Source organism: Chelon labrosus, assembly GCF_963514085.1.
Source record: "Chelon labrosus genome assembly, chromosome: 23".
In the NCBI taxonomy this organism is placed as follows: domain Eukaryota; kingdom Metazoa; phylum Chordata; class Actinopteri; order Mugiliformes; family Mugilidae; genus Chelon; species Chelon labrosus.
Window position 1 is genome coordinate 5,156,957 of NC_140356.1, and position 13,652 is coordinate 5,170,608.

A 13,652-nucleotide genomic window follows, 5' to 3' on the forward strand; every position below is an offset into this window, starting at 1 on the left:
TCCATGTGATGATGGGTTAACATCGTCATTCTTAAGATAAATATGGGCTTAAAGTGCAGACTCTTAGCTTTAATTTGAGGGTATTATAGACGCCACCAATACTCTGGGTACATGTGGAGACAGAACTCATTGAGAGATGAGGGCCGTGCTTTGTCTAGGCTGGGTGTAGCTGCCCCTAGTCGTAGATTTAGATGCGCAACTGGTATAAACATTTACCACAAGGCTGGACATAGCTAAGGCTGACAAAGGGCTTTCACCTAACTTTTTGGGTTCTATTTTTGAGGTTTATGAAGGGTTTTAATCTTGTATTTGCTCTTTTGAAGTCTTTTCTTTATGCCAGACTTGGATTTCAACTCTCAAACTAAAGCTGAGAGTTTACTCTTCACGCCCAGCTGCAACTTGAACATGTTTTGGGAAACAGCTAAATTAACAAATAATCTATCAGTGTCCAAAATGATATGGACGTAACTGTATAACAATCCAGTATAGTCCAGTCTCTTCACTCTGAGTCACATCTTATGAAAACCAAATCTTACTTTTCCTGACAAGTGAAGCCCATTACCAGGAGCTCTAAATACTTCTGCTGTCTGACACGGTGACTGCACCTAAAAGCTTTTAGCCATTCAAAGGATTTCTTTTCACGAACTCACCCTACGCGTCTGCCAGGTTTAGTCAGACCATTAAAAGTGACCTTTACTTATGTGTCGGTGTTAGCCTGCACAGCAGACAGAGCCACGGACACGCTCCTTTCTGTTGTTAGCCCTCAAATCGGATAAAGTGGCCAGCATCCTGTCAAAGAGGAAAAGGTACTACTTCCTAATAAGGCACGCTTTATAAATGAACAAGTGGTTTTAGGAATGGTTAATAAAACCCTCTTTAACTCAACGGAACATTTCTAAATACATATTTTGCTTCTGGGAAAATGAAAAACCTTCATCCTTAGCTAGCATAAAAACATCAGCATAGGATTGTTCTTTAAATGATATATTGACCATTAATAAAGCCATTAGTTATAAGTACCATAAAATGCTTCGCTGCCTTACCAGGAGGAACCTGCAAACCTTTCACCTCTATATGTGTCTGTACAAGCAGAAAGAAGGGCAAACATCTATTAGGAGTATTCTCTTCAGCTAAATGAACACGCTATATACAAATCTACGGTAGTGGAATTGATGTTTCTTAATGATGAGAAGAGTTTCCTTAATGATTCCAGTTATAGAGTGATCTTAAATTCATTACTTTTGAGTCTTTTTATTTTTTTATTATTTGTGGCTTCTTTAATTGCCCTTTGTTTGTTTTCCAATAATCTCATGAATGCCATCTTTCTATTAAAAACAAATAGAAAAAAACCTTAAGGGAAATAATGCAAGAAATGACACTTTCTCTGTTTTCCTGTCGAATATTTTATGCACTGCACACTAACCAGCAGATTTTGGGGCTCAAACTACCACAACATCCTTATCTAGAATGATGCTTTTAATAACCAAATTCTCTAAGACGTCACTAGTGATAATGAAATGACTGCTGGTCTTGGCTGTCTCCTGTCCACTGGCTCCATGGTTTCTGGTACCCAGTGCCTTTTGTAATTCACGTTATGGTACTTAAAACCCATTTTGATACAACCGTGCGACTAATATGCCAAAACGTTGATGTGTTATTTTTATAAAGTGATATATTGTTGGGCTTATTAGAGAAATGTCACTGGGCTCGGACGTTTTATAAAAGTTTCAGTCTGGGATTCTGCTCATGAATTAATTTTTTTGAAACCAGAATAGCAGCGAGGATCTCCAGCAGAATAAAACATAAAAGATCATCTTAAAAAAAAAAAATGTCATTCAGTTGAGACTATTCTATTATAAGTATTCATCAGATGCAATGAAAAGAAAGACACACAGCTGAATTTCAGTCTTGTTTCCACCTTAAGTAGTTGGAACTTTTAGTTCCAGGAACTTTTTAAAGGAACTTTTAAAGGTTCCTCCAGACTACACCACAGTTGTCTGAGTTTCCACTGCAGTGTAAGGCCGCAGCTCTTTTTTGTGTGTGATTCTACAGCAGTTTGTTCCCCTTCTGTCCACTGTGGGAAGGTAATAATGCATAAAACTACGCAACATCGTTAACGCCCTATAAAGCGACGAACATGTAACTTAATTTGTGTGACACAGCTAATACCGCTAATACCGTTCACAGTGCTTTGCCCAAATGAATCATTGCTGGAAAAGAGATGAGTATTGGTAGTAAAGCTGAAAATGCCTGAAACGCTGCCTAGCTCAGCTTTTCAACTGTACGTACAGCTACTGCAAGCACTTGACCAATCAGAAAAGTTCATGGCTGCAAGCCCCACCGCCAATGTTCCAGGGGCTTTTGGGTTTGAATTTAATTCGATCCTGGTACCTGCAGTGGCAATACACTGAATACTTCCAAAGGTTCCTGGTTCTTGAGGAAAGTTATTGTGGTGGAAATGTGGCATTATTGGTATTTTGAGACACTTTCCATTCTGTTCATCCTCAATGGCACAGACTAAAAATGAAATTCAGAAGCTGAGAGCTCTAACTTTGAATTTTGGGTGAAAAATAATGTCCCTTGAATTTCATTTAGACCCTGGCCCCTGTTGTGGAAACACCTCTGAAGGTTCCTAGTCTTTGAGGAAAGTTCCTGCAGTGGTAATGCGCCATTTTTGTTATTTGGAGCGGCTTTCCATTCTGTTTATCCTTAATGATACAGACAGAAATTCAGACCGAGAGCTCTGACTTTGAATCCTTGCAGTTCCTTCTGTGCCACTTGCTACGACTGTTTAAATCTTTAAAGGAGCCCAAATGCTTTTGTTGCGTCAGACACGATCCATCAGCCTCTGAATCACTTCCAGACGTGCTGCCGCTTCTCTCTGTGGCTGCTTTGCACTCCACAGAGTTCTCATTTGAATTCGCAAAATGGCACAGATCATTGAGTAGACGGCAACCGAGCACATTTAGTGATTCAGACCTGTTCTAACCGGAATAAAACTCTTTCTGTGTATATAGCCCTGAATACATCCAAGGCCAAATTACTGTATGTTTATACTGTACCTCTATATATTTTCTATTTTACTATCAAAGGTGATTTTCTAGTCATTTACACACGCAGTATATATAACTGTGTGGATTCTATTTGATAATTTTAGCCTGGAAATATTGATCATGTTTATAGTTTTAATGGAATGTTATCTCTTTTTATCTCTATGATTAAGGTAGCAGCTTAATGTCTATATCTCCAGCCATAAACTGGTGCAGTATGTATAAAGCAACAAGATTAAAGATTTGTTTCAAACCTTCTCTTGTCTCTTTTTCATTGTAGGTCTCATATTCTCAGAGACAGCAGATGAAGCCGTCCTGCTCAGACTTAGGCTGGTAGGGAAATATATTCTCGTTTAGTCATGTGTGCGTTAAGACTCCGAGTAAAGACACAGGGCCATATGATGATAGCTTTAACATGCTTTTATTTCTCCTGTAATACATTGTATTGCATTGTCTCCCCCTGATCCACCTGTACATGACGCGATAGCAAAGACAGTAAGTGAAACCATGAAAAGTTACCAAAGATTAAGTCCGCACCAAAAATATATATTTCTAAATAATCATATTAATATTTGTCATTACACATCATACTGTAGCAGTCACATAAGATAAAGTGTATATAGTGCATTAAGAATAAACCTCGTTATGCAGTGAGAATATGAGGGCCCATCCTGGGTTGGTTTTTAATTTATTTTCATCCTGCCTTCACACTCTGCATCGATAATAAGTCTACATACACCTACTCGCATCAAATCAAGCGACACTTCCAAAGCTTCACGCAGCTACACCTATGGAATTTCTAAAAATGTTTGCAGTGGGTGTGTTTGAGGTAACATCACAGAGGCCGATATTTGTTCTGCCCCGGGTCTTGCTTTTTAAACTTTTCCTCATCTCTTGGCATTAGCCAGACCACTGTCTCTGACTTTTGAGCTGTTTATGTATCTTTGTTTCCAACTCTGAGTCAGCCTAAAAGGACCCAATATGTAAAAAAAAAATAAGTAATCGTGTCTTAAGTAATCGTGTTTACAGGGTGCATGTAAACAAACTCAAAGAAATAGAAAAATAAAATACAAATGTTATTTCTTCACCAAACCTAATATTTTCTCTGATTTCTGATCATACTGAGTCACTAGTGGAGCCCATTTTCATGCCAGTTAACTACACCAAATATTATAAGTAAGTTCCGATCAGAAGATTTGTTGAAAAAAATAATTTAAAAATAAATTAATAAAATAAATCCTCAGTCTACCCACTACCTGTCGGACGGTGAGCACAAATATTAATGTCAAGTGTTGGGGGAAAACAACTAATTTTATAATTTTACCAGGAAACAAATCGAAAATGATGATAGGTTAAGTAGTTCGGCGGAAGCCATTTTTTATGGGAATGCCTTAAACAAAGCTGTAACACGAACCCTAGTCGTTGATTATACACAAAGATACTATGATGCAACACTTAAAATGCTATTATGGCACGCAGTCAACAGAAAGCTGAAACTGCATTGAGAGAATGTTTTTGTCTCCCCCTACAGACGATATGGAAAAAAAACACCAGCACTTTGGCTATCAAATCTAAGCCTTTTTGTCATCCTGTGCCCAAAACTATAGTGGCAAATAAGAATACCCACCTAAGGCACTAAACCCATTTGAACTGCATCATTTATTTTCTAAAGTCATTACTGATACCTACTGAGTCTGGCCAAGTAAAATGATCATAATCAACATTTAAAACAGCATTAATTCCAAGTACAATTTGGCTTTGGTTATACTTTCAAATGTTTTCTGTGGCGTTTCTGACCTTTTGAAAAGGTTTGTTTACGCTCTCAAAGACCCACAAATAAGGGTGCGCACGCGTGGTGTGATGCACAGTCCTATCAGTGGCTGACCAACAGGTGGCGATACCGAGCTAGGAGGGCAGTCTGCCTTATAATGCTGGCTTTGCAATTGTTTTCTGAGGAATGAAATGCAAGAATGTCATGGATATGAACAAAACTGGATGCAAATTGAACTTCTTGTTTGTTTGCACGAAAACTCCACGGGTACCTTAAATGTGAAGAAGAATAAAGTAGCACTAATGGAGACTTCTTACTACAAGAAAAACAAGATAAGATTGGACACAACTGTCTCTAATAAAAGCCTCAATCTCTCAAATTAAGCTGAATAAAAACCCAGGCCCCTATTTAAGAATATATGATAAACATTTGTTTCATAACTAAATACTATGTGATAAATTACATAAAAGCAAAGTTAATATTTATAGATATATATCGTCTTGTGCAATAACACTGAGTCCAAGTCATACAGGCAAGAAAATAAACTGTATATTTCTTTCTGTATAATAGATCATTTTGGGAAAATAGCTACATTCTCTACTTTGGCTAAAATGCTACAGCACCACAACTTCCACTTGTTTCAAGCATATGGTGAGAATCTGAAAACAGTCAGAATCTCTGGTTTGTGTATTGTCACATTGCTGTAAAATCACACATGGAGGTGAACTGAAAAATAAAACCCGTTGATCTGCTTCATGACTTCGTTTGGAAATAAAATGTCCTTTCTAGCAGAAGGCACTGTGGTGCTCTGCAGCATTAAAAGGCCACGCTCGACACCTTGTTAGATTTCCTACAGACAAATAATGATTTAAAGCACTTAATGCTACACGTAGCCCCTGTTAAAAGCAAAGAAGAGCAGCTCCAAGTGTTTGCTAAAAGCGAAGGCCCCTGCTCATTTTTTTTTTTTTTTTTTTTACTGGAACAAGAGAATCTTGTCTTAGGTTATGCATAACTTCTTTTCCTTGTCACTTCTGAACATGTGTGTATGCATGTGTATACTCCTCGGGCTTCTGTCAGATGTCCTCTTTTCATCTAGCCTTAATTTCCTTGACAGCCCTGCTGGACAAAGAGGTGCAATCAGACACAAGTACAAAGCACTGGGTGAAGCTGTGTGGGAGAAGAGGGAGAAGCCTTACGGAGTTGGTTCGTTTGCGTTTCCAGCAGTCTGGGTTTAGCCTCTTCTGCTCGTCAGCGAGTGCTTTGGCCTGAAGGGTGAACGCGCGACGCTCCTCTGTTCGCATTTTCTTCCACCGCTCACCGAGGAGGACGCTGATGGCTCTGCGACATAGACACATACCACATAAAGATACGATACATCAAACAGGAATGAACACAACACACCACCAAACGCAATCGGAGAACACGCCTACCTGTTATCCTTGCCTGGGTACATCTGTGTGTACTCCACTCTAAACTTCTTGGCAAACAGCATGAAGGCGTTCATTGGCCGCTTGCACTTATTGGACGTGGCGCTGTTACCTCCTTGTGCACCGACAAGCTGGTTTTTGGCTGCTGGCTTTCGCTGAGTGGAGTGGGAATGGCTGGGACTGTGTGTGTCTGTGGGTTGAATACAGTTTCACATAAGAACAGAGGTTTTTTTTTTTTTTTTATCTTTGCACCATACAGCTTTCTGTTAAAGAAATTGTATTCCTGTTGCAACTTAAAGTACTACCACGTTGCATGAAAGAGGAAAAGAAATATAAAGAGGTGAGTCCATATACTACAAATGTCGCTGAAACTGCTTCATGCTGTGTTTTTAGTTTTTGCACAGTCATTAAGAAGGGATTAAGTTTGAGGAAATTTGAAGCACAGGACCTCGTAACGTGTCTCTGTCTGGGGAAACGGCTCCCCCGCTGGACTGGGAGGCTCGTCGCCGTCTGGCCATGCTGCTCAGCACGTACACCGCAGAGGAGTCCAGAGGAGTGAAATCATAACTGAGGAAAAGCGAACATACAAACAGAGGTCTGTCACACTCGCATCATTTTGGTAGTTCTGATTTAAAAAAACATTAAAGGATAAGTTTGCAACTGTCACGTTTTATATACGGTGAGCAAATCCACAGCCTGCATTCTGAGAAACGTGTGTTTCAAACTGAATCTAAAGCTAAAATGAACAAACTGAACGGGAGAAATTGTGACAAGCAAGCTAAAGCTGTTTCAACATACATCCATGCACCTGATTATTGTTTTATGACAGTATGGGAAAATTGCAAAGCTATCCTCTAACACTGCATCCTCTACATTTAAAACTGTACGTGCCTTTGGCGTTTAATACTACTGGAACATTATACTCTGCTTTACCTTTTAAATGTGTCAAAGACCAGTGAATCATCCGTGTGCTTGGCATCTCTATGTCCTGGAGGCAGGCACACATCTCCTACCTCCATTTCATAGCACGGTATCCCATAATGCACCACAGTCAGGCTCGGGTAAAATGACGACCACCCTGATATGAAGAAGGAAACAATATGTGTAAAACTGTCCAAGTATTAATGTTGTTTAATCGCTTTCACTTTCATACCTTTGTTTTTGACATAGAAGGGGTGATCCAGTGGGCAGCGGGCGGTCACGGGGGTACATCCAAATGCCCCGGGATCAAAGGTCAGCTGTAGGACAGCCTGCCCAGACAGCACGATCTCTGCATGCTCCACCAACTGCAGACCCTCAGAGCCATAACTCTGCCAAAGAGCAAGCAGTATTTTACTCAGTATGTACTGTTATTTTATTTTCCTGGTTGGTTTATCTTGCTCTCAGCCCTCTCCGTTCTTCTCGGATTATAATCACAGACAGAAAAAACTGCCTACGTTTTCTTCTACGTATATTGTACAGAATGTTGGTGGTTTTATTGGTGTGAACCATAGACTGTATATAAATATGGACTCTGTATCGACACCTCCATGCATTCCTCCACCTCCACCAGTTACAAGGAAATGTTGGATTATACGCTGTACTTATTTTTTTTTTTACAAATTTCATGTTCCTATGGGACCACATCACGGAGTGGTTGGCATGGCAACTGGTAGTCGCCATTATGCCACATCCTGTTTCTATAGTGTCAAATAACTAACTAAAATGAAACTTAGCCAAAATATTGACACTTGAACATACATCAACATTATATTAACTACCTAAAATGACAGAAACCATCCTTGAAAAAAAATTATTTGACGTGTATTTTAGTGTTTTAGTTTGGCCCAAGTCCCATCTGCTAACATGGAGGGGAGGGGGTGGAGCTTATGACCTATACTGCAGCCAGTCACCACGGGGAGCTCTACTTGCTTTGGCTTCACTTTTCCACCATCCATCTTTATACTGGGACTGAAGTGCAGAGACACCTCAGCAATCACACAGGACTAGAAATGCCAAATCAAAAAATACACTGTGAACTTAAAGACAGTCAGCTGCTTGTTTAATATACCTTCAGAAATCTGGACTGCTCCTCATCAGCAGAGTCTTCCTCACAAGACTCCAAGTCTTCAACGTCCTGCCACTCCACATTAGATCCATTGTGGAAACGCAAATGTGTTCCTGGTGACAGATAGGAGCGGCTCTTCGTCACATTTACAAAATTTACATATAGATAAAACCTTACAGTCCAAATAAATCGATCCAGTGGATCCACAAGTCTATGTTTTTCGTGTAGAAAGGGAACGAGGGAGGGAGCCTTTCATTGGATACAAAATTAGTACATGCCCCCGTATGCAGGATGAGTCATCAAAAAGTTTTATTTGTCTTCCAAGGAATAATACAGACTAAGGTTCAGTTAAGAATCCCTAGAAAACAACTGTTTTGTCAGTGTTGGTGCACGGTATAGCACAGGACATAGTATGTAAAAACATTAAATGTGACTTTATAGGGACTTTAACAGAAAATACCTTTAACTTTAAGGTACAAAAAGGACACTCTGATTGATTATGTATGTATCTACCTTTGAGAAAACAGTGCCAGGCGGTGGGAGGGCAGGAAAAGCTCCAACCCATATCTTCATCATCAGACAGAGAGGATCTTGTTGATACTGCAGAGCCGCATTCACTGCTCGCCTGTGGAAATAGGAAGGAGAAGCCGTGACTGGGACAAATCAGCAGCCTCTTTGTATACTGTAAGCCACTTTGATCCATAAATCTGCAGGTTTAACCAAAAAAAATAAATGTTCCAGAGAGTAGCAGTGGTGTAAACGGGTTCAGGTTCATGACAGTAGGAAAAAAGCTAGTAAACATTAGCTGTACCCGGCTGCGCTGACGCTGCCTGCCATGACCTCTGAGGGGTGACATGGTGCTGCTGGGAAGAGGAGGGGGAGGCCGAGCGTAGGAATGTAGATCACTGCTGGTGCTTGGGATGCAGACTGGAGAGGGGCTGAGAATGACAGTAGCTCATAAGTGATAAATGGTCAGAGAATGCCCTGACATGTCTCCAAACGATGGAACAATGACAGTGATATTCATAATGTAGCTTATACGTAATGTCTTTAGGCCTTTTGATGTTTTAAGCAGTCACTTGGATGCATTGCAGGACTTAACCCATGAGATTAACCCAGAATTCAAGATGATCCACAGGAGAGTGGACCAATCTTGACATGAGGAACTACTGGCAGCGAAGGGCATGTTTTAAATGTGATGACAAAAGCCTTATACGTGTGAATTATCCTTACAAAGATGGCAAGAAATGTTTACCAACATGCTAACTCCATAGCTTGCTACACTGAATGTTTGCTAGCCTTCAAAGCTCCTCAGAGTGTGGCTTGTTATGTTTCCTCTCCTATGTTATGCAGTTCGTCAGTCAGACTAGTTGAAAGCAGTCTGAGATAAATTAAATAGTTCATCCAATCACATGCTGTTATTTTTCAAAAGTGTCTGCCCTTCTCCAAATAGTTTCCAAAGATGTCTTCCCAAGTGGTTCTGTGAAACAAACCATCTGGGATGTCAAGTTAAGTAATTGCGACCCTTTGACTCGACACACTCTCAGCCTTTTAAAGTATTGCAGCAAGATGTTTTAAGGCCTCATTACCTTGCATTTGTAACAGAGAAGTGTCGTGCTTCTTTTGAAGATGGGATATTCTTGGGACCACTAAATCGTTTAAATACAGGCCTTCAATGTGTGTATGGTTATTTTCTCTACTGAACCCACACTCGGGGTCCGGTGTAGGTTTGTCAGATTTTTGAAGAATCACGATTACAAATTTCAATGCTAACTACGGTTACAGGTTTTCACAATTTATCTAAGGGAACGGATCTAGCAACGGTAGCGTAAGAAGTTAGGACTTGACCCCATGGTTGGTGGTCAGAAGTCCAACAAAGGGTCAACTGATAGAAATAACAATAATGAAAGTCCATTTGCATTCTGGCTAACTTGTCTTGACTGAATCCATCCATACATATGCAGTAGCAAGGATCGAGCCAGCAGATGTCGCCATTTTTTTACTATGTCAAATGTTTCATAACAGTGAAATATTTACACAATTGCTGTGTAGTGAGAACACAATCACCCCAGAATTGTTTCTTGGATTTATTAGAATTTGAGGAATAGTTTACATTTTGGGTAAATGTTTTAAGCATTCTGATTTACTTTTTATTGTTTTTTAAATGGGGAGAAATCAAAAATAATGTGGTCAGTGGGATGAGCCTGGTTTTAGTTCTTTTACCTCAGTAATGTGGTTCAGAAAACACATTAGAACAACACATTGTATACTGCCATTTCACTTAAGCACCATATATCTTTAGTACATGATATTCAGATGTAATTTACAGGATGTGCAAAGTACACCTACCTCTTGTAAGGAGACTCCTGTAATAGTGGGCTCTGAGGTCCAGTGGCGATGTGCGCCAGCTGTGTCAGCCAGTGCGTCTCTGGAGGCTGTGGACTGTGTGCTTGCGCGTGTGCATGCCGCTCATGGTGTGACACGCCCAGCTCCACCTGGTAAACAGGTGCTGCCGTTGACTCTTCTTGGACCTCCTCTAGCTCTGGGAGGTCGTCTAGGAGAAGAAAACCAGCACGAGCCGAAAAAAACAAGGTGGATTCAGATACACGTCATTGACATTGTGTTGTTGTCAGCTACTAGTTCTCTTACATACCATATTCCATGTAACTGTCGCTGGTGGGGAGGCCGAGCGAGGCGGGGAAGTGTTCGTCACAACGGAGCGGATCACGTGACTGGTCTCCATCGGCGTCCATCATCATTCCTGTCAGCAACGGAATGAGATCACCGTGAGAGGAGCAGACTACAGGTAGCTTAAATTCTGCAGTAACTTTAAATTTGTACATCGTCAGACATTTTTGCCGCAGTAGAGTTAGTGTTTTACTGAGCGGTTGTGATACTGTATTGAAAACACATTCCTCAATCTCATGTTTTAAAACTCACATCAGACAAAGGAAGTATACTTTTATAAATGTTGTGTTTGTAATGTTAATGAATCACTAAATGTTAATTATTAGTATACAGCAACAGCAGTGCTTGCAAACTTTTTAAGTAATAGCCCAGCAGTTGGCTGGAAATTAAAGGGATACCAATATTATCACTGAACACAAGGTTACTCAACTGTGTAATGTCCTCTATTGCTCTCCTAGCAAGGGATCTTATTTTGGAAAAAATATGTGTTAATGGGAGATTTGTGAGCCATGAATTACTCATGCTCTTACTGGGGCCTTTAAAGTCTGGATATCTTGATTTTTACCTTTCCCACTCGTCTTATTGTAATTCTGCATCACAGCAGTAACCGTTTTATATGACACTACAGCAGGAGGTGTAAACTGATGTCCACTGCTCTGTGTTTACCTGTGTCCTCAGCCTGAGGCTCGGGTTCCTGCGCGCTGGTATATTTGGGGTCGCTTGGGAGCACGGCTGGAGTGACCACCTCCCACACCATGATGTCCAGTCACTGAAAAATGTAGAATGATGGCTTTTTGTGCTATAGTTAACATATTTGTTTTAGCTTAATTATTAATAACAGGAGCTCTAGAGTTAAGGCAAATCTAACATTAGCATTAGCACTAGCCTTGGTTTAAAATCCCCATGAGTGACTGACTCACTCACAGACAGAAACTCAATCCTTCACTGAGCTGTAATGTATAGGCCATAAATGGTTGGGGTTACATAGGGTGACACTGGTTGCCATAACACAACTAAGTTTAGACACTTTTTCAAAGCTCCAGCTCATTTTTTAACGTAAGGACATGGTCACGTCTGTAGATAATAGATTGTAATGTTCCGTTTAACACATATAAAAGAGATAAGAACGTGTTTCATTCTTATTTTGTTCACAAACTTCTCATCATGTGACTACGTCTTGTTTATAAACTTTGAGATCCTGCACGCATGCGCACAACAGCCCATTCATTCAATACCGAGAAGGGTAGCGATAATAGAGTTGAAGTAAGTATTCGAAATGAGTACCAAAGCACGACATTAATCACACAAAACGGGCTGAAAAGCGCGACGGTGTCGGCTACAGTTAAATGTTACAAACGTCAACGTTTTATTTTACGTTTGTACAGCTTCAGACGAAGACAGTGTTATGTGAACGAAACAAAGTGTCGTTGAAAGCCTGTTGTTACGTCGACACAAAACGGCCAAAAGCTTTCTCGCTTAAAATTTAAGCGACAAAATAACGTCGTGACCGAAATTCGAGGTGTGAAAATATGTTAAAGTGCATAAAAATGGACGACCCATTATATTGCGCAAAAGCCATTACAACAAAACAACTAACGTCAACAATGAAGCTTTGCGGAGCGAGCAGCAGAAACTGCCTTTACGACTAAATACAGACGTTGTCAGCTTCACTTCATTACTCCTGTATTACACACAGGGAAAAATAACTCAAAATGTTAAAACACTTTTTACATTTAACGATTTAAAACCTATAAATGATTTCAATGAACTTTGCTCAACTCACCAAAACAGTCGCCTTCTACGGAAAAGGGGGCGGGTGTAAACACAATTTCCCAAGCGATCCTATTGGGCAGAACTCGCGTCAATCAACTGCTTCTCACGTCCTCATTGGTGGGTTCGGTGAAAGCTCGCTCTCCTCATTATCAGCACCGCAACAATAAAACACTGGGTGGGTTAAAATGGTGAAACATGGCTAGAACAACTTTGAGTGACAAGTACAAATCCTCCAAACACTGTATAATGAACATGTCAACGTTTCAGCACCATGGTACTAGAAAGTTTTATATCCCTATTGTAAAAATGTCGATCTATCGTTTAAAGATTGAGATCCTCTAAATAGAATATAGTACTACTGTATAATTATAAAATAATCATGCAATGATAGATCCAGTACAACTACAAGAGTTTCTCACAAATAACCTTGTCGACTTTTCTGGACTATTTGATAACTAAATGTATCATGCGAGACGTAATAAATACATTACGTCTCGCATGATCAAATTTGTTCACGTGAACAGGACACAGAACATTACAGGATCATGCAGAGATGATTCAGAGCCCCAGTCACCGTCAAAGACACCTTTGATTTATATGTAAGAATACTACATTTAGGTCCTTTCTATCAGGAAGTGATAAACAAATGATATAAATGGACAATTTATACAAGATTATCAGAAGTAATCCGATTTAAACATTTTTATGCGATGGATGTGTGTGGAATCGTGAGGCTTCATTGCCCTCTAGTGGTCAAAGTGCGGAAACGGCAGGATGAATCAAGTTTGACATGATTACATAAGTAGATTTCCGGTTAAACGCAACAATGGAAGTTTATATATTTTTAAATTGATTAAACCTCAACCTGAAGCCATAAGAAACAAATTATCAGAAAT

The 13,652-nt window shown here is 40.0% G+C and overlaps 1 protein-coding gene across 1 annotated transcript; it reads right to left on the bottom strand.

Annotated features, from left to right (window-relative positions):
* Nucleotides 1-20: 20 nt before the first annotated feature.
* Nucleotides 21-12,233, bottom strand: LOC311508816 (HMG box-containing protein 1-like). The gene is made up of 12 exons (XM_084573796.1): nt 11,650-12,233; nt 10,949-11,056; nt 10,645-10,849; nt 9,107-9,233; nt 8,809-8,920; nt 8,299-8,408; nt 7,402-7,558; nt 7,182-7,326; nt 6,697-6,815; nt 6,252-6,438; nt 6,018-6,159; nt 21-5,937 (listed from the first exon to the last, which is right to left on the bottom strand). The coding sequence occupies exons 1-12, from the start codon at nt 11,738-11,740 to the stop codon at nt 5,920-5,922; spliced, it is 1,521 nt and encodes a 506-aa protein (XP_084429922.1). The 5' UTR covers nt 11,741-12,233; the 3' UTR covers nt 21-5,919.
* Nucleotides 12,234-13,652: the final 1,419 nt, after the last annotated feature.